The sequence below is a fragment of the Carcharodon carcharias genome, chromosome 1 (assembly GCF_017639515.1).
Source record: "Carcharodon carcharias isolate sCarCar2 chromosome 1, sCarCar2.pri, whole genome shotgun sequence".
NCBI classification, from domain to species: domain Eukaryota; kingdom Metazoa; phylum Chordata; class Chondrichthyes; order Lamniformes; family Lamnidae; genus Carcharodon; species Carcharodon carcharias.
Genome location: NC_054467.1, coordinates 118,653,443 through 118,680,156, shown reverse-complemented (window position 1 = coordinate 118,680,156; position 26,714 = coordinate 118,653,443). Strand labels below are relative to the sequence as shown.

The following is a 26,714-nucleotide window of genomic DNA, read 5'->3' as shown; positions in this document are numbered from 1 at the left end:
ATTTTGGGGTTCCAAACCCAGTACCATAACCACTTGGCTATTTAGGCCAAGCCCTCTGTTATTTGTAAGCCAACCTCTTACCTTGATGACAAACCCCCCAAGTTACAGATCTCTGCTGCCTGAATAAAAGAGCCAAATTTAGTAACATAGACATAGAAGAATGGGCTTACTAAAGCTGATCTCCAGAATTTTAATTAAACATGTGCCGCCAGAAAAGATGGGCAGGATTTTCCTGGCCCCAGGCTGACAAAGAAAAGAGGTGAGGGCACAAGGAAAAGAGCAAAGAGACATGGTGGGACAGCTCCCCAAAGTATTCTCGCTACTGGGGTTGCTCAGTCTTCAGAGTTGCCAGCCATCTGATAGGGCTAGCCGCATCTAAATTCCAGAGTGTCACTTGCAATGGCTTCTCTTCCTGCTCCCACACATTACCTCTGGCGTCCTCCTAGGATCTATTCCCCTCTTGGCCCCCTCCTATAGCCAATCTACATGCTGACCCCCAGCAACATCATTCAAAAGCAATGATAGTTTTCACATGTACATTGGTGGCACCCAGCTCTACTTCACCACCACCTCTCTCGACTCCGCTGCTGCTAAATTAACAGACTCCTTATCTGGCATCCAGTACTGGATGAGCAGAAATTTCCTCCAGTTAAATCATGGGAAGACCAAAGCCATTGTTTTGGTCCCCAGTTCAAAATTTGTTCCCTCGCTACCAACTTAATCAATCTCCCTGGAAACAATCTGAGATTAAGCCAGTATGTTAGCAACCTTGGTGTCATATTTGACCCAAAGATGATCTTCCGACCACATATCCGCTCCATCACTAAGGCTGCCTATTTCCACCTCCATAACAGCACTGAACTTCAACCCTGTTTCAGCTCATCTGCTGCTGAAGCCCTCACCCAAGCATTTGTTACCTCTAGGGCTGACTATTCCAACACATTCCTAGCTGATCTCCCACATTCTACCCTCCATCAACTAGAAGCCATCAAAAACTCTGGTGCCCATGTCTTAACTCACACCAAGTCCCTTTCACCTGTGCTCACTGACCTGCATTGGCTCCAGGTCAAACAATGTCTTGACTTTAACGTTCTCATCTTTGTTTTTAAATCCCTCCATGGCTTTGCCCCTCCCTAGCTTTGTAATCTACTCCAGCCCCACAATGCTCTGAGGTGTCTGCACTCATCTAATTCTGGCCTCTTGAGTATTCCCAATTTTAATTCCTCTACCACTGGTGAGCAGGCCTTCAGTTCACTGGCCCCAAACTCTGGTATTCCTGCCCTACCCCTCTCCACCCCTCTTTCCTCCTTTGAGACACTCCTTAAAACCTACCTTTTTGAATAAGCTTTTTGCTATCTGAGCTAATAACTCCTTGGGCTACATTTTATGATTCCCTGCTGGCGGGTGGTCTGCCTGCCACCTACCCGCCTGCCCCCAACCTGTCTGAAATTTAACAGGGGGTTAGTGGAGTTGGGCAGTCTGCCTGCCCTTGGACCTATTGAGGCCTTTCAGTAGCAAATTAATGGACACTTAAGGGCTTCATCTTGCCTCAACCGTGGTTTTACCCATGGCAGGGGGAGGTCCATGCTAAGTGGACAACTGAGCAGCTTTAGATGTAAGGACTGGTGTTGAGCAAGGGGACGAGGTGGTGAGGAGGACCTCCTTTGAAGGTCCCCTGTGCCCATCAGAAGCAAGTTCCATTCCCCCAGGTCATACTTCCTGCTTTACCCTCCCTGCCTGGCCTCTCAAACCAGGCCTCCACATCTTTCACCAGGGCCTGCCAGCCTGGCCCTGGCGATAACCCAGACTTAAGTCTGAGCTCTATTCGTTAGAACTGCCTGTAGTCCCAGCAGTGGCCACCGCTCCCACCTAGCGCTGTTGAGTCTACGAAGCTGCCGGCCATCCGATTTGCCAGTAGCTCTCAAAGGTGGGATTTCATCACAAGATAACGGCAGAGGTCTTGCCTTAAAGCAATTAATGCTATTCCCACCACATTCCCTATAACATCCAGGCCCTTATGTGGCTTAGTGTCATATTTTGTTTTAAAATGATCTTGTGAAGCACCTTGGGATGTTTTATTAGGTGGAATCTTCTGCTCTCTCTGTTGGTGGGCTTGGAGACAGGAAGGGCATTTAATTGGGCAGGATGGTGGCGTACCTGAACCCCACTGCCTTCCTGTCTCCTGCAGAATTAAGTTCTAAGTGGGAAGGCCCATGGTTGACCTTTCCGTCTCGCCACCAATTGAGGCCCTTAAGTGACCAATTAGTGAGCACTTCAGGGCCTCATCCCACCACTGCTGGTATTAATCCAGTGGCGGGCATGTCACCATGCAGTGTGCGCTGCAGGTAAAATTGTGCAGCCAGCATGCCACCTGCTGGGGGCTCTCGATCAAAGGCACTCAGTGCCTGACAGAGTGACTGAATGTTGGGAAGGCAGGGGCCTGCTGAGAGCCACCCCCTTGTCCTTGCTGCTGACCCTGCTGCACCACTCTCCTCACTGCCCCACCCCATGAAATCACCCCCCACCAAATTACTTACCTGTGGTCTGGGTCATTCTACGATCCTGGGGCTCTGATGCCTATCCTTAAGGCAGAAGTCATGGTTTATCCAGTAGCACTGCTGGCTTCTGATTGGCTGGCAACTCTTGGTTGGCGAGACTTTCGCTTCTGGGGTCTTGATTCCAGGGGAAGGCCCACTGCTGGCCTTGCCACTGCCTGACTGACTTTTGGTTTGGTGGGCCTTCCTGAAAAGAGGCAGCACGGTCTCTCAGTAGCTCTCCAGCTGGCAGACGAGACCCCCAACGCCTCAACAAGATTCTGCTCATTATGTTAAAAGTACTTTACAAATTTAAGCTGTTGTTGTTATTGTTGTTAGATCCCAATGAAAGCAATCCTACATATGCCACAACAGTCATCCCATTCCAACACACTGCTGTGTAATCTCATGCTGAGCTGTGCTATTCATCTGTTTATTTGAAACACTAGCATACAAATATAAATGTTATTAGCAAAAGAGCACTTTCTATTCTTTTTACGAAAGATGTTCTATTTGTCACTTTCAGTTAGCTGTCCCCATTGAATAAGGTCTTGTTTAATCTCCTCATCAATGTTTGTTGTGGATTCAGGCAAAGGTTTGGAATTCTTGGTTTAAAAAAATTGGATTATTTCGCTGCCTTTGACTGTCTGACACTTTTAAACTACATAAAAGAAAGTCATTAAAGGAGTGAAAGAAAATAATTCAAGGTCCATTATAACCAGAAACAAGCAGTACACACAGCAGATTAGCAGGCAGCGCTACTGAGTGCTTTTTAAATTGATGTCAGGTCAAATTAATTTCTGGTTTCTCAAGACATACACAGTGTTTTATTTATTTAAATGCTCTTCCCCTTTTTCGTTCCTTTTCATGGTCCCTATTGCTGTGTTTTCTTTCCAAGCCTCCTCTTTTAATTGAGAAAGAGCAACATGTCACAGAATTACAGGATAGTTACAGCACAGAAGGAGGCCATTCAGCCTATCATGTCTGTGCTGGCTCTCCGAAGGAGCAATTAACTTAGTGCCACTCCTGGCCTTCGCCCCATAACCCTGTACATTCTTCCTTCTCAGTTAACAATCCAATTCCCTCTTAAATGGCTTGACTGAATCTGCCTCCACCACACTCTCAGGCAGTGCATCCCAGATCCCAACCACTCACTGCGTGATAATTTTTTTCAACATGCCTCCATTGCTTCTTTTGCAAATTATCTTAAATCTGTGCCCTCTTGACCTCGATCCTTCCACCACTCGGAACAGTGTTTCCCTATTTACTCTGTGTAGACCCCTCATGATTGGGTATTGCTTTATAAGGTTGCCTCTCAACCTTCTCCGCTCCTGTCCTCAGTTCTCCAATCTATCTACATAGCTGAAGTTCCTCATCCCTAGAACCATTTTCGTGAATCTTTTCTGAACTCTCTTTAATGCCTTCAAATCTTTCCTAAAGCATAGCACAACCCTCCTGGCTTGCCCCCAAACTCTTCCAGACACTGCTGCATGTCACCCAGAAGAACGGGGTTACGGGATGAAAGCTGGGTGTCAAAAACAAATGTGTGTATTTTTTCCTTTTCTTTGAACTCTTTAATTTATTAGTTTAAAAAAATTGGAGATGGGAAGAAAATACTGTCTGACTAGGTTGGGCAGTTGGAGGTTTGAAGTTGTTTTGCGAAACTTTCAGGGATGCGCCCCAACTGGAGTTGGCAATTGATTTTTTGGTTTACAGTCCTGACAGTTGGCAGGAGATTCATATCTGTGCTGCACTATCCAACTACTGTATGGTGTAGGCAGACTGTCAACTGGTAAGACTCACCCAATATGGACAGTTAGAACCTCATGATGTTTGAGACTAGAATTCAAGCTCACAGCCCTTGTTAAGAAGAAAAGGTCATACGTATTAGGAACAGCCCATCAAGCCCGCTCTGTTTAAAGTTCCTACCCCTTATGTGTCAGATGTCAGCTGTTAAATGCATGTACTTGGGTGGTGAATATGACACAAACAAGTTTGGCTCTGTAGCCCGCAATGAGCAAATGGTCTACCAATGCTCCCAACCCAGATCCACACATGAAGAACAGTCAAAGACAGAATTACCTGGAAAAACTCAGCAGGTCTGGCAGCATTGGTGGAGAAGAAACTTAGTTCTGTTGAAGGGTCATGAGGACTCAAAACGTCAACTCTTTTCTTCTCCGCCGATGCTGCCAGACCTGCTGAGTTTTTCCAGGTAATTCTGTTCTTGTTTTGGATTTCCAGCATCCGTAGTTTTTTTGTTTTTATGAAGAACAGTCACTTGTTTGAGGTTCCAAGCTTTACCAGTGCCACATAGAAATGCACTGCAGGATGTGCCATTTGAGTTCAGAAGGGAGAGTAAGGGGAAAATATCAGAGGGAAAAACTGAAGAAAAACAAAGACATATTTGCAACTCACAGCCAACATTGTCAGCATGCAAAAGACCAACTGCATCCAGATTGACATTTAAGAAAAAAGGCTAAGCTATAAATAAACAAGGTTGTCTCAGATGACTTTCCCTTTTGGTGTCCTCAATTAATAATGCAGAGCAGTAGCATGGGTAATACACAAGGTGACGGGGAGGGGGGACGGGGAACGGTTGTGCGTATTTTTTTGTTTTCACACATTCACACAGAAGAAATCCTGCCCAATGGTAAAAATTAGAAATGGCTGAAGCAACGTAATTCTAGCTCAGAAAGTTGAACAGCCAATGCAGTCCAGAGCCTTATCTTTACTTTGCCATAGCCTGAGCAGAAAGATGATGTTCTAACTCTACTTCTTCATTCTGATACGGCAAACCTAATGGCTGTCAGACCCTGATAGAAGCCTGCGCGTGACCTTGTTTAATGTGGGGACATTGGGGTACATAATCTTGATGGGTTGGTGATCAGATTTAGTGATGTGTCAAACCATGATGATCGAGACCACTGCCATCTTCTGCACTTGCAACTGGTGAGATGTAGCCTTCCTTCCTCTGTTATGCCCCTGAGGACATTTTGGACTGCCCTTTGTCTGACACCCTGCCCCAGACCTTGCCACCATGAGTGACCCTACCAGGGGCAAGGAGTTCTCAGTGGCAACACTCAATGGATAGCCGAAAAGCACATGCATCTCCACCACTTCAAGGTGGAAATCCACAGAGAAGTCAAACAAAATGCTGCTACTTTATTCACCCAGATTTTCCTTTGTTCTCTGTGTGTTTAAAATGTTTAAGTCCGTTTGAATTATACCCTCTTTTAGTTTTAGCTGCATAAAAATTTATTCTCTAAGTCGAGAAAACAGAAATGCAACATGCTGCCAGGCAGGTGCCAATGCAACTCTCTCATAAACAGAGCCAGCTTTCGAATCATTATCCAGTATGACAGGAGGGGGATACAGGATAAAGAAACTGTCCATGGTTCACTTTCTCCTCTCTCTCCCCAAACAGGATCAGAATATGGTATGCTGCTGAAACAACTGGCAGGGGCACTAAGTCTTGTTTCTAAAATAAACAGAAAATCTCTTCAATCTACTTGCATCAATTGTTAATAGGGGGTGATTGACTGCTGAAGTTCCTTCTGTCCCGTGGGGAAGCATCCAGCCCCCAGTCTGCCTCCCCTTAATGTTCCAGTTGAGGTCAGGGGACTTGCAATGTGAAGGAATCGTGAGAACAGCTCTTCTAAGTTAAGCCCAGCCTGTGCAGCTAAGCAAGCAGTTACAGCACCGAGAAACAACCACTGGAGTCAAAAATCAAACTTCTCGAGATTTTTAGACACACCTCTCAGAAATCACAATTCAATTTGTTTCCTTCTTGAAGTGAAGGTGAAGAATTATGATGAAAACTCATTACAGATTAATACAAACTTCAAGAGAATCTTCTTGCGGAATCCATAGTCACTTAAAGATAAATTGCTTGTCAGATAACAACCTCTTCACATCAGGTTGACTTGACAGCCACTAACAATGGGAATTTCCGCAGCTTATTCTGAACAAATATGATATATTTGCTCTGGGGCTGACAGCTGTGACTGCCTAGAGGTAGAGGAGGCTCTGTGCTAAATCGTGTTCCACAGCTGAAAGTCCCCCACATTTCATTCAGGCCCTGCCAGCTATAGATCAACAGTTGAGGCAGCCAATGTGAAGCAAGCTAGAGCGCTGCACAGAACACCAATGGAAAACACCGCTCCTACCAGCTACAATTATCTTCAAGACTAATATACAATGCATTCACATGGGATGGTGGGATCTGATTCAGGAGAGACAATTAGTATGCCAGAGTTCCCTGAGGTGATATGAATGAAGGCTCGTCCTTCCTGGCAGGAACACACATGCATCAAACCTGATCTGTACTGAATTTGTTTGCATCGATATTGTAGAGCAAGGTTCAGGTGACATTTCTGAACAGCAAATGCCATGTCAGGTTTCATTTTCTGCAGTCTTAGAAAAGCAATAAACAAAAAGCCATAGGCCACAAAATTAAATATAATTACTACAGCTGCAGGGTTCATCATCAGCACAATTAGTTTGGGGGAGGAATAAAACAAATTCTTTATTTATAAGATTTATTCTGTACTTGCACAACAGTCATGTCAATTATACAGTGATTCAATGTTCTTTAGTAGCCAAACAACAATGCTTGTAAGTAGGAAATCACCAAGACAACAATGTCACAACTGCTAATATAAAAATGAAATACCGTGGATGCTTGAAATCTGAAATAAAAGCAGAAAGCGCTGGAAATATTCAGCAGGTCTAGTAGCATCTGTGGAGACAGAAACACGGTTAATGCTTCAAGTTGAATATGACTCTTCTTCAGAACACAAGAAGAAGTTCTGAAAAAGAGTCACATTCGACGTGAAGCATTAACTCTGTATCTCTCTTTCCTGGATGCTGCAAGACCTGTTTTGTGATAACTGTTTGTTTTACAGAATAACATTCGGCTGTTGTGTCCTTTGGTTCTACAGTTAGTCTGCCAGGAAGTACAGGCCTTTATTGCAGAGACAACTTTGTAAATTATATTTTTTACTGAGTGTTGCTACAGTTTGCTTGTGTACCTCATTCGTACTGTATTGCTGCAGTAGTATTTCTGAAGAGAAAAAGAATAGCTCCTGAATAAGGCTAATGTTAGTGAGCAGACACGGGTTGTTATATAATCAGCAGATGCAAAGCTTTGGAAATGCATTATGTAAACTGGATACACAGTGGATCATATGCTTTCACAGGTGACAGCTATAATTTATTTTATTAAAATCTTTCACTGTGCATTTCTGTGGGGGTTCTACCTGATCTGCTGCCGTAACGTCAGTATAAGAGTGGCATAAACCTGGAAGAGCCATTTATATCACTTCTCAAGGCCACTGATGAATTTTGGGTGGGGGATGAAAAATCCTATCAAAAGTTTCTCCTGGCTGTCAGTAGCAATGTACACATGTAGAATGTATGTTTGCAGTAAGATTGAAACATTGTCCTGGCCAATATTTGTCTCTCAAACATCACTATAAAAAACAAGCTCGTCTGGTCATTATTTAATTGTTGTTCATAGAACCTTGCAGTGCGCAAATCAGCTGTCAGGTTTCTTACATTACAACAGCAACTGTTAAAGTATTCAATTAGCTGTGAAGCAAGTGAAAGTCAATATATAAATGCAAGTTTTTCCTTCTTTCTAGCTGACTGGTCCATATTCCAATCACATAGCTGGGAAAAACTGTAGACCTGTTTTCAGTTGCAAGAGTTCTTTGCCCTTGCCACTTAAAAGTAAAGATTATCACATAATTTATATGTAATAAATTCAGTAAATCACAAATATAATTAAATATTTCCATTTCACCCTTCAATCTTAGTGAATAATTCTACCCCTCCTGGGCAAAAGCAACAGCTTTGATTATGCAGACACTCTTCATATTAACTGTGCCAGACCCACATATGCTCTTACGCTCCACTGTCAACCCCAATACCTAAACAAAAACAGGAACAACTCATGCCTCGGCTGACAACTTCATTAACTTGACTCATTTGGTAGTACTATTGCTTCCAGGTCAAAAGATTATGGGTTCATGTCTCAATTTAGGGCTTCAGTGCAATACTAAGGTACCATTGCCTTGTGGATAAGGTGTCAACAGCTCAATTCTGCCTGTTCCAGTAGTTTAGATAGATGCTAGCAATTCCTTTTATGAAAAATATTCCACCTCAACTGTCATCACTAAAAGCAAGCTAACAGACCCTTCATCTCATTGCTCTTCGTAGCACAAAATGTCCACTGTGTTTGCCTATATTTCTCAGATACACATTACGGTGTTGTATAAAGGCACATTTTTGCTCCCCTCCCTACCTGTCACTGCAAACTTCACCCATTTCATGCTTTCCCATTTGCTCCCTCCCGCAACTTTCTGCCTGGTGCCTTACCCTCTTTCAGTTCCAGCCCCAAGATTCTTGTGATTCTAGTTCCAGTAAGGAAAAAAATCAGAAAGCAACAGAGGCACAGGAAGTAACAAAGAAAGATACGCAAAGAGACAGAAGTAGTGAAACCACCTCTGAGTCACAAATGATCCCTATCCAGAAAGCACAATGCTCTCCATAAGAAACACCAATAGAGTCAATCCAATTCAACCTCCACACTGGCTCGGAGTATGCCCTTGAGTGGAGTCATTCTTCACCATTGCATTGACGGATGAATAAACAGTTTCAGAGCCAAGTATAAGACCTTATGGGCAGAATTTTTAGGTCAGCGTGCGGGCATGCAACTGACTTAATCGGATGTGAAATCGCGTGAGATGATGTTGGGTGAGCGTCCCGACATCATCCCGCGCCCGTGCGATATTTCAGTCTGCGTGAGTGCGCAAGTGTCAGAAGCGCACCCGCCGACAATTAAAGTTGTTAAAGTTCCAATTGTCTCCGATTTTTTTGTGGTCTGTCCAACCTTACAGGTTGGCAGACAGGTGAATCTGCCAGGTGACTTTTGCATTTTTGATGAAACCTCATCCAAGGGCGGGATAAGGTTTCTGTAATTAAGTGAAAAACGTAAAAATGTTCAGACAGAATTTTCATCATACATATGTTTAGGTGACTGATTGCAGTGCATGGACATTTTTATCTAGATTTTAAACACTTTATTCATTGGTTTTAAAGTCTTCAGCTCCCTGCCTTCAGGGGGCTTTCATTCAGCGCTTGCCCGTGCCGCGCTTATGTCAGCGCCCGCCCCCACCCCGGCAGCGCTGAGCATTTCAGTATGCCTTTCATGCTGGCAGCCAGCCGGCGTGAAATCGCAGTCGGGAGCCAATCACGGACGACGGACCGTTCCCTGGCAGCTCCCAGGCCTACCAATCGTGCCCGCCCACTGCTCTAAAATTCCTGCCCCAAGAGAAATAAAACAGTGATGCCAGGTCTGTAAATGTGACACGTATAGAACACTACACTCACGCCATGCCTGAAACTTCCACATAAGCAATGCCATGAGAGATCTAGATTTTTAATATAGATTCAGGTAAGGGGCACAGTGAAAATACAGGGTCCTCTATACTATTGTTCTGTACACCAATTTTACAATGTACCTTGAAATGTTAGCCTTTAAATTATGACCATAACAAGGTGGGGGGGAATCTAGTGAAGATCCCAGGAGCAGGAAGTGAGCCAGATGGGGTCAGTTAATGGTGCAGGAAGCAAAATGTCAGTTGCCCAAAGCCAGGATGAATGTTGAGAAGTAAAATGGCAGCAGAATAAAGTCGAATTGTGGTTCCTGACAGCAAGTGGCGGGAATCAATTTTTAATGCATTAGTATGTCATGCATACTCATTAAAACACATGACCAGCAGGTTAAATTGTACCTTTGCTATTAAGTTGGCAGCAAATGAGAAATACGTGCTTTCCATTCACGACTGCTTAAAGGTGGCATCTAGTAGGGGAGGTAGTCTCCTGGTGGATTTGGAGTGAATAAGAGCTACTTTTCTAGGATGGGGACTTTGTTGGACCAGGGGAGAGATGACAGAGCTTTGTATTGAGCTCAGGCGGCATCTCTCCCAGGAGGTCATGGCATGGCTGCCCAAGGGAGGGAGGTTGGGTCCTGGCAGCCCTATGAAGGGTTGTGGGGGACAGATGAATGGAGCTGGATGACAGAGGGAAGTTCAACCTCTGCCAAAGGCAGTTCAAGCATGATAAAAGGGAGATCAAAGTGCTTGAGGGCAGGTCAATGGTGAGGCTGAAAGTGTAGAGACTAACCCAGTGTAGGTCTAGTGTGATAGAGCAACGGTCAAGCATGATGTTTGGTAGGTCAAGGGTGAGGAGGAGGGTGCAGGTCCATGGTGCTGGGGACCAGCTTAATCAAGGATGATGGTGGGTGACTCAAGGATCACAGAAGGCAGGGAGGGTCAAGGGTGATGGGAGGTTAAAGGTGACTAAGGGAGAGTGATAGGTGATGGCTTGCAGCTCCAGAGATCCAAATGTGGCAGTGGAGAAGTGGTGGCAGCATTTCAGTTTCAAAATCCTCCTCTCAGGTAGGCAGAATGATGCTGCTTGCTTGAAGGGAAAAGATGCCTGCCAGGATGCCGTTTAAATATGGCGGTAGGACCTTTGACCCTGGGAGGTAATGAGAGGATGGTGACTTCCTGCCTTCCCCTCCTGTGCAGTTACTTGGGTGGTCGCCGCATGATTGTATGGAAGTCCCTCTCACTTGTGGTCCCACCGTCTGGACACTTGTTGCTGGAACAAGATTCCGCCCACAATTTCATGTATTTTTTTAAAATCAGGGAAAATTTCAAAGTTTGAAGCATTGGGCAGAATTTTCTGCCTGTCGGTCGGACAGACCCGACCCAATCTCCGGCGGGCGGGGAGCCCATCCCCGCCGGAGAAGCAGACCCCACTGCCATTTTACGTGTGCGGGCCAATTAAGGCCCGCCCAGTGTGACGTCTGCTGGGAAGCGCTATGTGCTTCCTGTGCGGGTCGGTGGGGGGGGGGGGGGGGGGGGGGGGGATTCCCCAAAGGTGAGAGTGCACTCATTCACACATGCGCACGAAAGAGCACACATCTCCCTGAGGCTAAGTGCTGCCTCAGGGAAATCGCTGACACTTTTAAAAACAGAAATTAAAAAAAATCCTTGACATGCCCCCCTCATGTGACAATGTCACATGAGATGGGACATGTTCATAAATTACAATAAAACTTTATTAAACTGTTTAAAACCCTGCATGAAACCTCATCCCGCCAGTGGATGAGGTTTCATGTTTCCTCTATTTGCCGCCGGGGCTCCCGGCCTGCCCGGGAAGGTTGGACAGGCAGGTCCTTTAATTGTTTAAATGATCCTGTCAATGGCCTCAAGTGGCCATTGAAAGGTCGGTGAGCCCGCAGCTGATTTGGCTGCGCCCCCACCTTCCTGAAAATTTAAATGGGGCGGGGTGACGTTGGGGGTTCCTCCCGACATCATTCCGCACCATTTTACGCATCGGCGAACGGGCCCCACCCCCTGCTCACCGACAGCAAAATTCTGCCCATTGTATAGCTCTGTACTTTTCTCTTCACAGCTCTTATTTACATAGCACATGTCACATTGTAAAATGATCCAAGCTGCTTTACAAGACTGTTATCAGATCAAAGAAAATTGATATTAAGTCAGGACATCTTACAACATGTAACCAAAACTTGGTCAAAGACACAGGTTTTAAGGAGCATGTTAAATTGAGAGGGAGGCAGGGTGACTGCGCAAGGATATTCCAGAGTTTAGGACTTAGACCAGGGTAGGGAACCCCTGGCCTGGGGCCTGGATCCGGCCTGTTGCACTTTTTCATCCAGTCCGCAGGGGTATTTCAAAATCTGGCCCACCCGACCACTCTGGGCCTGACTTTGCCATGTTCTGATCCCTGAGCCTTGGCCACAGTCACCAGAGGCCCAAGCTGTAGGGAGAGAGCAAGGCCCGTGATCTAGCAGCAGGATCGCAGGACAGGGTCGGGAAGCTGCCAGCTGCCGTTCAGGTAGTGAAGCATCAGTAACCTGGGGCGAGGGAGAAAGGGAGCAGGATACCTGGCTCCATTGGCAGCTCACCCCCACTCCCCCTCCCAGCTTCATTTGTGTCCCAGGACAGGGGCTCAGCCCCTGCAGACTGAGGAAGAGGCCCAAGCCCAGGTGTAGCCTGGGACTGGGAATTGGCCAGAGCCTAGGGTTATTGAGTCACTACCCTGGGCTGGTTTGGGGTTTCAGGCAGAGTAGTAAAAGGGAGAAAGAGAGAGACACACACAGGCAAAGTGGGAAAGGAGAGAGAGAGAAAGAGAGAGAGAGAGAGGATGGGAAGGGAAAACAAGCAATAGGTTGAGCTGAATTTCAGGAATGCTCTGATTGAGACACAGAAGCTATGCTGCTCATTAAGGAAAAGGAAACTCAGCCATTGCATTAAAGTAGAGGGTGAGTTGAACATTTCTGTACTCTCTCTTAAAAAAATTAAGTTGGTTTTAATGTGTGTGCGGCCCGCGACTGATTTAGACTATATGTGAGTGGCCCTTGATAAGAAAAGGGTTCAAAAACAAAAAATGCTGGAAAAACTCAGCAGGTCTGACAGCATCTGTGGAGAGGAAGACAGAGTTAACGTTTCAAGTCCTTAAGTCATAGGGATCGAAACGTTATCTCTGTCTTCAGTTCTGAAGAAGTCATATGGACTTGAAACGTTAACTCTGTATTCCTCTCCACAGATACTGTCAGACCAGCTGAGTTTTTCCAGTTATTTTTGTTCTTGTTTCAGATTTCCAGCATCCGCAGTATTTTGCTTTCATCTAAGAAAAGAGTTCCCCTGACTTAGACAGTGGAAGGCCACCATGTTAAGTATTCCATATATATAAAAGAGAATTGATTTTCTGAATCTGCACTTTATGCATGCACATATCCATGTAACTGAAAGTTTCATGATCAAACTGGTACTCAAATAGTTCATATCAAAAAATCTGTTTGAAGCGTTTCTAAACAACTAAATATGAAAAAGTATTTTTAAGAAGTTAAAAACTGAACATATCACATTCATTAACACTTTTTGTTGGACTAATTCCATTCTAAATAATATAATATTGCAACACCTGAGATACTGGAAGAACCCAGGAACAAAATAAGAGATAAGCTGAAGCAAAAAACTCATAACCTGTAAGATTATAAAGTGAGAAATATATTCTGTTCATTCCCTGTATTTGATTTCTTCTGGTTAAAGACAAAATTTGAATTCTTAGTTTACTGGGAAATCGCCTTGTGAGGTTCAGCTACTGACAATACTTACAGTCTTTCCAGCTCCTTCAGATCCTGAAAGGCTCCCCTCTCAATGGTGGTTATTTGGTTTTCCATGAGCTGCCTGTGAATCAGAGGACAGAAAATTGAAGCCATGGCATCTTAATGTAACGAACAAGCAGGCAGCCATTAACACCTTGAATGAATGTATTTCAAACATAAACAGCAGACTGTGGGCTGGCTTGTCTTTATTCACAGCATATCGTACTCGAGTTTGAGATTTCACATCCAATTTGCTCTGCCTGATACTGACACCTGAAACCCATCCAGCTACATGTGCAGCGCAGAAAGTAAGTATGGGTGGGGGAGGGGGGGAAGGCATTTCACCATTAAAAATATATTTAAATCAACATTCTTGGAAATATGATTTAGAGTTTGGTCTCTAGGCCAATGGCAAACCGGAAGAAATGTGAAAAAACACATTTACCAATAACAGAGCACCTTTAAGTCGTAGAAATAGAAAAACAGAGGTAGGCTGAATGAGCAGTGTTTATGTTAAGTGAGTGACCACATTGTTACAGAATGACAAGTTAACCAACAGTTAAGAGTATAAATTGTGAGCAGTGCTTTCTATAATAATGTTCTTAATATATTTCGATTGGGGCAAGAAACATATGCATGTTTAAATATAGAAATATTTGTTAAAAAGGAGTAATATTGTTGTTTATGATTTATGTAAGAATCCTGTTCCGACCTTTGAGATTTTTCACATGTGATGACACTGGCTGTGTCAATGTGGCTACTCAATGAGTAGCATTTGGTTGAGCCAATTTTGAAAGACTGGTGAATACTATCATCCATTCACAACTAACAAGTGAAGGAAAAATGTTAAATACATGCTCAGTATGGCCCAGTGGAGTTTGCCAAGTGCACTGTCACACTGCTATTAAACGTCAAAACAGCAAGCAGCTTGGAGCATTGGCTAGGTGTTGGACAAAATATCCCATGGCATCATAGAAGTTATACCCAGTGCTTCAGTTTCTAACTTATAAAACGAATCACATTTTCCTGCAGAAAATGGAATGTCAATACTCAAGTGGGAGAGGAACATTAAGAGGTCTAGATCTGTGGTGCAGTCACTGTTGACTCTGTCTTGTGCTCATTCAGATGACATCTTATTCCTGCATTTCATTCACAGAGGGTAACATGAAATATCAAACTGTCATTTTTAAAAAAGTGACACAAGCTGAACAGTTGGAAATAAATAGCAGCAGAAATGCATTGGTAGATTGTGCGGCAGAAAGGTCTGGACTTACAGAACTCGCATGTGTCTCAATCCTGAAAAAGCTGATTTGGTGATTCTTGTGATGTTGTTCCCATTCAAATCCCTGAAAGGAAACAATGTTAAAGTGTTTGACAGTGAAGCAAGAAGAGGCAATATGATAGACTCATTATCATTCCCCGAAGCATGCCCATGTGGTCAAATCTACACCCAGTTATTGATATTTCACTCAGTGACATTTTTAAACCCGTCTGGAACGTTTATAAGTGCAGTGCGTGTCCCCTTCCCCCCACCTTGAAAAGGGGGTGAATGTTTGGGAGTTAAATCCCAGCAAGCCATTCCTTACTATGTTTCTACAAGGAAATTAAAGAGAGGCACCAATAAATAATTAACGACCACAGAATATTGAACACGGTTGAAGAAATACTGTTCCTTCTATCAACAACGCGAAGAACCCGTAAGCAAGATCCTTTACATTTGTGAGGAACAATTGCCTCACCAAGGGTGGGTGGGGGAAAATTAGGAGATTAGGGGCAGGGGCCGGAGAAGCAGTCAGAGAAATAGGCTTTAAGGAGCATTTGGAAGGCGGGGGACCTGAATTTCCACGACAGGGAAAACGCAGGTAAGACGTTAAACTGTTACCGATGTCCGCCAAATAAAAAGTTTTGCCGTTTGCTGCAGTCTGTGCATTTCTAAGACACCAAAATAAATATCTAAAATAAACTTCTATTTTGGGAAGTTTTGGTGCCACTGCTTAATTTTTTTTAAAAGGTGAAAGGTGCAACACACGAAATGCAGAAAACTTCACTGGCATACATATTTCAAAAAGGAATCAGTATTGATAGAAAAGTGTGTGCGTCTCTGCACTGCTTGCAAATGTAGACTTTGACAGCACAGCAAGCTCTTGAAATCTAACCCCATCAAGCATCTGAGACCACTTATACACTCGCCAGCTAAGCTCAATAAGGGCACAATTCCTTCAAACCCACTCCAAGATTTCATGCACTTGCACAGAACGAACAGCTAACAAACTGCCCTATTCCATCTTATATTCAAAGCGAAATGCGCTCAGCAATTGGGGTGGGGGGTTTGGAGGGGTGAGCTGCTGTAAGAGGACAGGACTACCGCTATAAGATATTTTATTTTCGTAACAGTTGTGAAATCTTTCCTGATCTTGCACTAAAAAAATAGCTGAGACATGTTCGAATGTCCAAGAAAGTCACAGCCCCTAAGGAAGTTCATATTCCGGTTGACCCCTATGTAGGAATATGTCCTTCCAGAGTTTAGCAATTAAAATTATACCGTTATGGGTGAACACTTCAGCCAAATGTGTAATAAGGCGAAACTAGGGGAAATGATCAGAATCTTTCCTCATTGATGTGTTATTCCACAGAGCGTGACGGTCAGCAAGTATTAAGCGTGCATTCAAAGTGATTTCGGCATCGTATCTGACTCCCATTCTTACACTTCTCCCAGATGTTTGAGGCTGGGTCAAACAGACCTGCTCATTATCAGCCCCGCTCTCTATGCAAGCAGTTCCCGTCTACTCCCAAACGGCTGGTTCGAAGCCCCTCTTGCGGTACCCCTCTCTTGAAACCTGTCACCCGTGCAATGAGAGCATTTCAACCACATGCAGAAATGAAGCTTTTTAGTTAAGATCGTTATCGCAGATTTTTAAACTGCCGGTTTCAAGGAGCAATGCAGGTCCTTCCTCTAATCTCCTGTATTAAACGTGAGGCATGAGCCCGAGTTAGTTCCACACGGTGAAATGGCCAGAGGTCCTGCATCGTATTGAAACACTATGGGGGATGGCCAGGAAACGATTCACTGCTTCGAGTGCTGCCTGCAGACTGTTTCATTACTGGGGATTCACGGAATGTAGTATGCCAGCTATAAAGAATTTTTTAAAAAAAACTTGCGATCTATCTAGGAAACAGAGGTGAGGAATGAGTTTGTACTCACAGTCTCTCGGTGTTCCTGGGGATGCTCTTGGGAACCGAGCGCAGTCCCAGACCGTGACAATCTACTGCTGTCCCAGCACAGGTACAGTGATTCGGGCAAACTTGGCCAGCAACTTCTCGCCAAGTGTTCGTCCCGATCACCAGAAGAAAGCAACAGAAAACCCTCCGGAATCCAAACGCACTCATCGCTGCTTTTGGGAGGGGGACGGGGGGAATGGGGGTAAACTTTCGTTTCTTTAAAAACAATAAACACGGAAAGCTTAAAAAGGAGCCCGAAGGCGAATAAATACGAGTTGTTCGTTTCAAATCTGCCTTCCAAGTGCGACCGATCTGCTCTCCCAACTTTCTTTTCTCTGTCCCGATGCCAGGGTGTTGGTGTGTGCGGAGATTTTCGAAACGGCGATCGCTACAATCCCTGCAAACTCTCAGACCAGTTCCCAGACAATAACACGTATCAACAGCGCCTTCTTTATCGCCACCATAAGAGGTTCCGGATTTTCACAAAAAAAAACGCGACCAAACCAAATGAATTATCTTGTCAGCGAATAGCTTCGGATTGTTCGACCACAACAGCCCAGATGATTCAACAGACAGCGCCGCATACAACGCCAGATATTGATTTCCTTTCAAGCCTCCATCAGGCTGTCATTATTGACAGTCATGAGAATCACTGAGGATGTGGGGGGAAGAGATCAGGCACGTCCTGATTCAAACACACGAGAAAAACTGACTATTAATGTGCATGTAATTGCTGAAAGTCTTGACAACCTGCCCTTTTTGTTCTTTTAAGTCCAGATCGCAAGTAAACAAACAGGGAGTCTTTTTCTGTCCCTCCAGGACTGATTGAGGCCAGTTTAAAAAAAAAATCTCTTATCTTCGCTTTGCCCAAAAGACCTGAAGGTAGGTGGGCAGTGAAACAAATGTTTGCATTCTTGCACTCTCAGCACCTCTTTCTAGTTGCATCAGTCGTGCGACGGATGGTTGCTTGGTTTGAGTGTTAAAAGAGAGAATTGGAAGTAGCAGAAGCCCGGTGTCGTGTGTGTCTCTCTCACATGCTGCCTGCGAGCTGCCGCTAATGCTGGAAGCTCGCCTCCGCCACCCTTCCACACTCACAAACGTTGCAACATTCAGTGCGTTCGGGCACAAGCTAATGTAGCCAGGCCGCTAGCCCCGCCCCTTTCCCCGCCCGCCTGTTCCATTGGATCCGGCACGCCGGCTCATTAGCATACGGCAGAGACGCGGCGCGGGCAACAATGGAATGAATGAAGAGAGTCCCAGATCCTCAATAGGGTCCTAACGTGATTGGCACGAATATCGTTCATTACTCAAATAATAATCAACTGTTTTGTCTCTTTCTTTGCTGTTAATCCACCCCCCCCCCACCCTTTCTGACGCTGCTGGAACAGGCGAAGCCCTCCCCAAAATAACTGAGTTTTAGCAGCAACAGAAAAGTCGCCTGCATGAACCACTTCGCAGGCACAATTCTGAGAGATTTTGGGAAGGTAATTCCTCAATCATGTAAATTCGCAATGTTTTAGGTGTGAAACTGCATTCTTTAGTGGGGTGTTGTCATTCCCTAAACAAATGAATGAATTGTAGAAGGCGTTCTTTTGTTTGGAGAATGGAGCTACAAGAATCGCGCGTCATTTTTCCAATGGTTGTGTCGTGCCCCAGTGACAGAATGATGTCTTGTCATATAATTAAACTCGGCGTATTTGCAAACAGAAATAGGTTGGCAATGATCTCTTATAAAGGCGATTTTATAGACACATTAACAAACAAGGCTGCCAAAAATAATATAAAAACGTAAGTTGTTAAAGAAAATCAACGAAAATTGAGACACTTTCAAATTTGTGAAAGTATCACCCCAAAACAAAAACAGAAATACCTGGAAAAACTCAGCAGGTCTGGCAGCATCGGTGGAGAAGAACAAAGTTGACGTTTCGATTCCTCATGACCCTTCAACAGAACCAAGTAAAAATAGGAGAGGGGTGAAATACAAGCTGGTTTAATGTGGGGGTGCTGGTGGGGGGAGGTTGTAGGGACAAGCAAGCAGTGATAGGAGCAGATAACCAAAAGATGTCACAGACAAAAGAACAAAGAGGTGTTGAAGGTGGTGATATTATTTAAAAGAATATGCTAATTAAGAATGGATAGCAGGACACACAAGGTATAGGTAGCTCTATTGGGGGTGGGGTGAAATAAGACTAAAAGGGCATAAAAGGCATGGATTTAAAAATAATAGAAATAGGTGGGAAAAGAAGAATCTATATAAATTATTGGAAAAAAAAGGGAGGGGGAAGAAACGGAAAGGAGGTGGGGATAGAGGAGGGAGTTCAACATCTAAAGTTGTTGAACTCAATATTCAGTCCAGAAGGCTGTAAAGTGCCTAGTCAAAAGATGAGGTGCTGTTCCTCCAGTTTGCGTTGAGCATCACTGGAACAATGCAGCAAGCCAAGGACAGACGTGGGCAAGAGAACAGGGTGGAGTGTTAAAATGGCAAGCGACAGGGAGGTCTGGGTCATTCTTGCGGACAGACCGCAGGTGTTCTGCAAAGCGGTCGCCCAGTCTGCGTTTGGTCTCTCCAATGTAGAGGAAACCACATTGGGAACAACGAATGCAGTAGACTAAGTTGGGGGAAATGCAGGTGAAATGCTGCTTCACTTGAAAGGAGTGTTTGGGCCCTTGGATGGTGAAGAGAGAGGAAGTGAAGGGGCAGGTGTTGCATATTTTGCGTATGCATGGGGAGGTGCTGTAGGTGGGGGCTCAGGAGTAGGGGGTGATGGAGGAGTGGACCAGGGTGGCATGGAGGGAACGATCCCTACAGATTGCTGTTGGGGGTGGGGGGGAGGTGAAGGGAAGATGCTGGTGGCATCATGCTGGAGTTGACAGAAATAGCGGAGGATGATCCTTTGAATGCGGAGGCTGGTGGGGTGATAAGTGAGGACAAAGGGGACCCTATCATGTTTCTGGGAGGGAGGAGAAGGCATGAGGGCGGATGCGCAGGAGATGGGCCAGACACGGTTAAGGGCCCTGTCAACTACCATGGGTTAGAAACCTCGGTTAAGGAAGAAGGAGGACATGTCAGAGGAACTGTTTTTGAAGGAAGCATCATCAGAACTGATGCGACAGAGACGAAGGAACTCCAACAACTCATCGACACCAACACCCATCTAGGACCCTCCACCCCTGCCTGACCCTCTGTCCCCACCCCATCTTCCAATCCCAGCCCCGGCCGTGTATTCACTATACCCGCTGACCTTCCCCTCTCCGACGCTGAACATTCAGTGCTCAGCAAAGGACTTAGTTTCATACCCTTACGCCCTCATCTCAATGAATTTCGGGCTTGGCACGATGCTGAACTCTTCTTCCGCTGCCTTCGTCTCCGTGCTCACATTTTTGGGCAGGAGTCCTCTCCCCGTTCAACGGATTCTTTTACTTACCTCCAATATTCTCCCTCCAGCTGGACCCCTCCCTCTGGATTCTTACATTCTCTTGATCTTTTCATTGAGAACTGTCGGCATGACATTAGTCATCTCAATTTCTCTGCTCCTCTCACCCATGCTAACCTGTCTCTCTCTGAACTTGCTGCATTCCGTTCTCTCAGGTCCAACCTTAACATTATCATCAAACCCGCTAACAAGGGTGGTTCTGTTGTTGTCTGGCGCACTGACCTCTACCTCGCGGAGGCTGAGCGTCAACTCGCAGACACTTCCTCTTACCTCTCCCTGGACCATGACCCCAACACTGAACATCAAGCCATTGTTTCCAGGACTGTCACTGACCTCATCTCCTCTGGAGATCTTTCTCCCACAGCTTCCAACCCGATAGTCGCCCAACATCGGAAGACCTGCTTCTACCTCCTACCCAAAATCCACAAACAGGATTGTCCGATCGTGTCAGCCTGTTCCTGCCCCAATTCTCATTATCTTGACTCCCTTCTCTCTCCCCTTGTCCAGTCCCTTCCCACCTACATCCGTGATTCCTCTGACACCATACGTCACATCAACAATTTCCAGTTCCCTGGCCCCAACTGCCTCCTCTTCACCATGGACGTCCAATCCCTCTTCACCTCCATTCCCCACCAGGATGGTCTGAGGGCTCTCAGCTTCTCCTCATCTCTCCTCCGTCTGGCTGAACTTGTTCTCACACTGAACAATTTCTCCTTTAACTCCTCTCACTTCCTCCAAATAAAAGGTGTGGCTATGGATACCTGCATGGGCCCCAGCTATGCCTGTCTCTTTATGGGGTATGTGGAACATTCCCTGTTCCAATCCTACTCCGGCCCCCTCCCACAAATCTTTCTCCGGTACATCGATGATTACTTCGGTGCTGCTTCATGCTCTTGTCGGGGACCTGGAAAAATTTGTTAATTTTGCTTCCAATCTCCACCCCTCCATCATTTTCACATGGTCCATCCCTGACACTTCCCTTCTCTTCCTTGAACTCTCTGTCTCAATTTCTGGTGATAGACTGTCCACCAATATCCATTACAAGCCTACCGACTCCCGCAGCTACCTCGACTACAGTTCCTCACATCCTGCTTCCTGTAAGGCCTCCATCCCATTCTCTCAGTTCCTTCACCTCCGTCACATCTGTTCTGATGATGCTACCTTCAAAAACAGTTCCTCTGACATGTCCTCCTTCTTCCTTAATTGAGGTTTTCCACCCATGGTAGTTGACAGGGCCCTCAACCGTGTCCAGCCCATCTCCCGTGCATCCGCTCTCACGCCTTCTCCTCCCTCCCAGAAACATGATAGGGTCCCCCTTGTCCTCACTTATCACCCCACCAGCCTCTGCATTCAAAGGATCATCCTCTGCCATTTCCGCCAACTCCAGCATGATGCCACCACCAAACACATCTTCCCTTCAGCCCTCCCGGTGGCATTCCGTAGGGATCATTCCCTCTGTGACGCCCTGGTCCACTCCTCCATCACCCCCTACTCCTCAACCCCCATCTACGGCACCTCCACATGCATACGCAAAATATGCAACACCTGCCCCTTCACTTCCTCTATCCTCACCATCCAAGGGCCCAAACACTCCTTTCAAGTGAAGCAGCATTTCACCTGCATTTCCCCCAACTTAGTCTACTGCATTCGTTGTTCCCAATGTGGTTTCCTCTACATTGGAGAGACCAAACGCAGACTGGGCGACCGCTTTGCAGAACACCTGCGGTCTGTCCGCAAGAATGACCCAGACCTCCCTGTCGCTTGCCATTTTAACACTCCACCCTGTTCTCTTGCCCACGTCTGTCCTTGGCTTGCTGCATTGTTCCAGTGAAGCTCAACGCAAACTGGAGGAACAGCACCTCATCTTTTGACTAGGCACTTTACAGCCTTCTGGACTGAATATTGAATTCAACAACTTTAGATGTTGAACTCCCTCCTCCATCCCCACCTCCTTTCCGTTTCTTCCCCCTCCCTTTTTTTTTCCAATAATTTATATAGATTCTTCTTTTCCCACCTATTTCTATTATTTTTAAATCCATGCCTTTTATGCCCTTTTAGTCTTATTTCACCCCACCCCCAATAGAGCTACCTATACCTTGTGTGTCCTGCTATCCATTCTTAATTAGCACATTCTTTTAGATAATATCACCACCTTCAACACCTCTTTGTTCTTTTGTCTGTGACATCTTTTGGTTATCTACTCCACTCACTGCTTGCTTGTCCCTATACCCTCCCCCCATCCCCCACCCCCCACATTAAACCAGCTTGTATTTCACCCCTCTCCTATTTTTACTTGGTTCTGTTGAAGGGTCATGAGGACTCGAAACGTCAACTTTGTTCTTCTCCGCCGATATTGCCAGACCTGCTGAGTTTTTCCAGATGTTTCTGTTTTTGTTTTGGATTTCCAGCATCTGCAGATTTTTGTTTTTAGCAAAGTATCACCCCAATCATATTTATATTGGAAATGGAAGATAGTGTCAGCCGATACTCTGAAACTGGAAAGCTTCTGTAATTTTCTATGCTTCTTAATATATTGTGGATAATTTACCAAAGCATTGCTGAGTAAAATAGCTTTCCTCTTTTCCCAGCTGATTCTAGCACTTTTATTTCGCACCTTTGTGCTAAGAGTGATTTATATAATCGATCTTTATATAACCTGACCAAGAGGGACAAAAACTCTTCCACCTTGGAACTGGCATTTGGTTTTAAGTGAGATGAGAAATGCATTCGCTGAAAATCAGATTTGTCACAGCCTCGCCTAAAAGGGAAGTAGAAACATAAACGGTATTGAAAAGTATGTCTTTTCAAAGAAAAAAAAAGTTTAGCATGACACAAATAAAAACACAACTGATCAACAACACACAAGTGTGGTTGCGTTGTGAAGTAATTTTACACGATGAGTTAAGAACACTGATTTGCAAATACGGTTCAGCATAAAGAAGGAGATTTGTCAGGCATTGCCATCATGGGAGGGGAGTCCAAAGCAAAATACTGCGGATGCTGAAAATCTGAAATAAAAGCAGAAAATGCTGGAAATGCCCAGCATCTGTGGAAAGAGAAACATTCTGACGAAAAGTCGTCGACTTTGTTTCTTTCCCTCCAGCTGCTGCATGGTATTTTCAGCATTTTCTGATTTTACTTATGGTGCAGGAGACTGTGGAGCAGAGGTTGCTGGCATTATGCTGGGGGGGAGGGGGTGGTAGTGGTGAGATGGTGTGTCCTAGTAGTTTGGAGGCAGGATAAAAATGAATCCATTTTCCAGGAATGTGACAAATCAGATTTGTATAACTGCCGACCCAAATATTTTACATAAAAACAATGTAAAATAAAGGAATGAATTATCAGGAATAAATTTGGAGATCATCTCCAGTACGCAAGAGTCAATGGGTTGGACTTTATCAGCACCTTGGAGACGGGGTTGGAGGCAGAAGAGGCATAGGAGGATGAATAGGGGAATATACAGGGGACTTTCCCAGGGCGGCTGGGAAGGGGGCAATGCAGCCAATCTGTCCGTTTGGTATCTGCACCAGTATTTCCCAGCCATGGGAGAGGCACCACCTTCCGCGCTGTGTGCGGAGGTCACCAGCTTACTTGAGGCGGTCTCCCGGTGGCAGACCATGGAACCGGAGACTCCCCCAGGCTCCAACTATGGAGCCGCAAGGACGAAAGGCGGCAGCCCTGTCCATGAATAGATCTGCGGAGGCCTTTCCCCTCCCAGCCCATTGCCCGACCAGTTTTCATGAGCTCGACGTTGAGGCACCCTCAGCCTCTCCTACCCGCCTTAGCGGTGTCCAGCTCTCGCAGTGAGGCTGCGGGCCTCCTGATTGGACCTGCAGCATCTGGACCCCCCAGCTGCTGCCCTTGATGGGACTGTAAGCATGCAGCTAGCCAAGGAGGCCGGCTTCTGGGCAGCTGCAGCAGATGCCCTGGTGACACGAGTGGGTTCAGAGCCCCTGGGCCTGATACCGGTGTCCCAAAAAATCCAGCCCATTCATGTCTATGGGGTAGGTAGCAGGAGAAATCATGCCTGGTCGACCTTCTTCACTTTTGGATGAAGTGACACTCTTAAGTGAAATGTGGGAAGATCCAAAACATGGCGTTAGCTGAATTCCCAAAAGTGATTTGACAATGTTCCAAATAATAGGCTAATAATTAACCTCAGAGATGTAGGATTTAGTTGAAAGGTTTGGAATGGGCAAGAAATTGGCTGTAGGGTAGAAACCTATGCGTAGTTGTTAGATTAATTATGTCAGGGTGAGAGGTAGTTCCTGAGGAATTGTTATCATGGACCTTCATCAATGACTTGGATTCATAACTCAATGCACATTAGTCATACACAGACTAGACAAGCTTAGAGGACATAACTCTAAAAACGACAAAAAGGTTTCAGCAAAATATTCAAGTCGGCAGAACAATGGTAGATCAAATTTAATGTAGACATATGTAGAGTCCTAAGCGTTTTAGTGAATCACACAGTCAACATTTTCAACTACTACAGAATAACAATCAACAAAGTTAATAGAATGTTGAACTAAATTTTCCAAAACAGTTGAATACAAGTCAGAGGAAGTCATGTTCAAACTATGTAAGTACTGTGGTCAGACCATATCCTGATTACTGCGCCTAACCTGGTAATCAAGTCATAGGGTGATATTCTGGAAAGTGTGGCAGTGCAGAGGAGAACCATGAGGTTGTTCCCTACTGTTAGGGCCCGAGTTATGGAGAAAGACAGATACAGCAAAGCTGGAATCAATGGGAATCAGTGGGAAAACTGTCTACAGGCTGGAGTCATACCTAGCACAAACGAAGATGGTCGTGATTGTTGGAAGTCAATCATCTCAGTTCCATGACATCACCATAGGAGTTCCTCAGGGCAGTGTCCTAGGCCCAACCATCTTCAGCTGCTTCATCAATGACCTTACTTCCATCATAAGTTCAGAAGTGGGGATGTTCAATGGTGATTGCACAATGTTCAGCACTATTCGTGACTCCTCAGATACTGAAGCAGTCCATTTCCAAATGCAGCAAGACATAGACAATATCCAGGCTTGGGCTGACAAGTGGCAAGTGACATTTGCATCACTCAAGTGCCAGACAATGACCATCTCCAACAAGAGAGAATCCAACCATAGCCCCTTGACATTCAATGGCATTATCATTGCTGAACCCCCCACTATCAACATCCTGGGGGTTACCATTAACCAGAAACTGAACTGGGCTAGCCATATAAATACAGTGGCTGCAAGAGCAGCACAGAGGCTAGAAATCCTGCAGTGAGTAACTCACCTCCTGACTCCCTAAAGCCTGTCCATCATCTATGAGGCACAAGTCAGGAGTGTGATGGAACACTCCCCACTTGCCTGGATGAGTGCAGCTCCAACAACACTCAAGAAGGTTGACACCATCCAGGGCAATGTCACCCGCTTGATTGGCACCACATTAACAAACATTCACTCCCTCCAACACCGACGAACAGTGGCAGCCGTGTGTACCATCTACAAGATGCACTGCAGAAACTCACCAAGGCTCCTCAGACAGCAATTCGAAGCCCATGACCACTACCACCTAGAAGGACAAGGGAAGCAGAAACATGGGAGTGCCACCACCTGGAAATTGTCCTCCAAGCCACTCATTGTCCTGATTTGAAAATATACTGTAATTCCTTCATCATCACTGGGTCAAAATCCTGGAATCCTCTCCCTAACAGCACTGTGGGTGTACTTACACCACATGGACTGCAGCAGTTCAAGAAGGCACCTCACAACCACCTTCTGAAGGGCAATTATGGATGGGCAATAAATGCTGGCCTAGCCAGTGATGCCCACATCCTGTAAATGAATAAAAAAAATACTTGCGCCTTTGAGCCTTGAAAAGAGGCATCTTAGAGATCCTAATTGAGGTATATATGATTATAAACCGTAAGCAAAATCCTGCACATTCAGGCTCAAACTAGTAAAAGCCAACTTAGATTTGATACTGTATCAGAAGGACTCCTTCACATAGAATGATTAACAAATTAGACAGACTTCTGGTTAGAGCAGTGAAACAAAAACCCCGGGAAAAATAAATGACACAATATAGGACTGTGGGCTTTTCTGCTTGGATGAACTAAGATGGGTCAAATGGCCCTCCTCATCTGTAGTTATGTCTGTAAAATGTGAAAGGCAGCAATACCAGCAAAAGATATGGAGACACAGCAAAACTACGTCTTTGTTGTAAGTAGGTCAATAAGTTTGAAATCTAGAGTGCCAGTGACTGCTTGATAGCCAGATGCCAGGAGCCAATGACACTAATAATATAAAAGCTCCTTTACTTAAAGCC

The 26,714-nt window shown here is 45.2% G+C and overlaps 1 protein-coding gene across 3 annotated transcripts in view; it reads right to left on the bottom strand.

The window, feature by feature from the left end:
- The window catches only part of slit2 (slit homolog 2 (Drosophila)), a 489,173-nt gene extending 471,112 nt beyond the window's left edge, over nucleotides 1–18,061 (bottom strand). For all 3 annotated transcript variants that reach the window (XM_041182754.1, XM_041182765.1, XM_041182773.1), the window contains exons 1-3: nucleotides 16,943–18,061; nucleotides 15,015–15,086; nucleotides 13,751–13,822 (exon numbers count right to left, since the gene is read on the bottom strand). In XM_041182754.1, the coding sequence (XP_041038688.1) occupies nucleotides 13,751–13,822; nucleotides 15,015–15,086; nucleotides 16,943–17,127 (329 nt within the window). In that variant the 5' untranslated portion in view covers nucleotides 17,128–18,061. The remainder of the gene's footprint in view (nucleotides 1–13,750; nucleotides 13,823–15,014; nucleotides 15,087–16,942) is intronic.
- Between the last annotated feature and the right edge of the window lie 8,653 nt (nucleotides 18,062–26,714).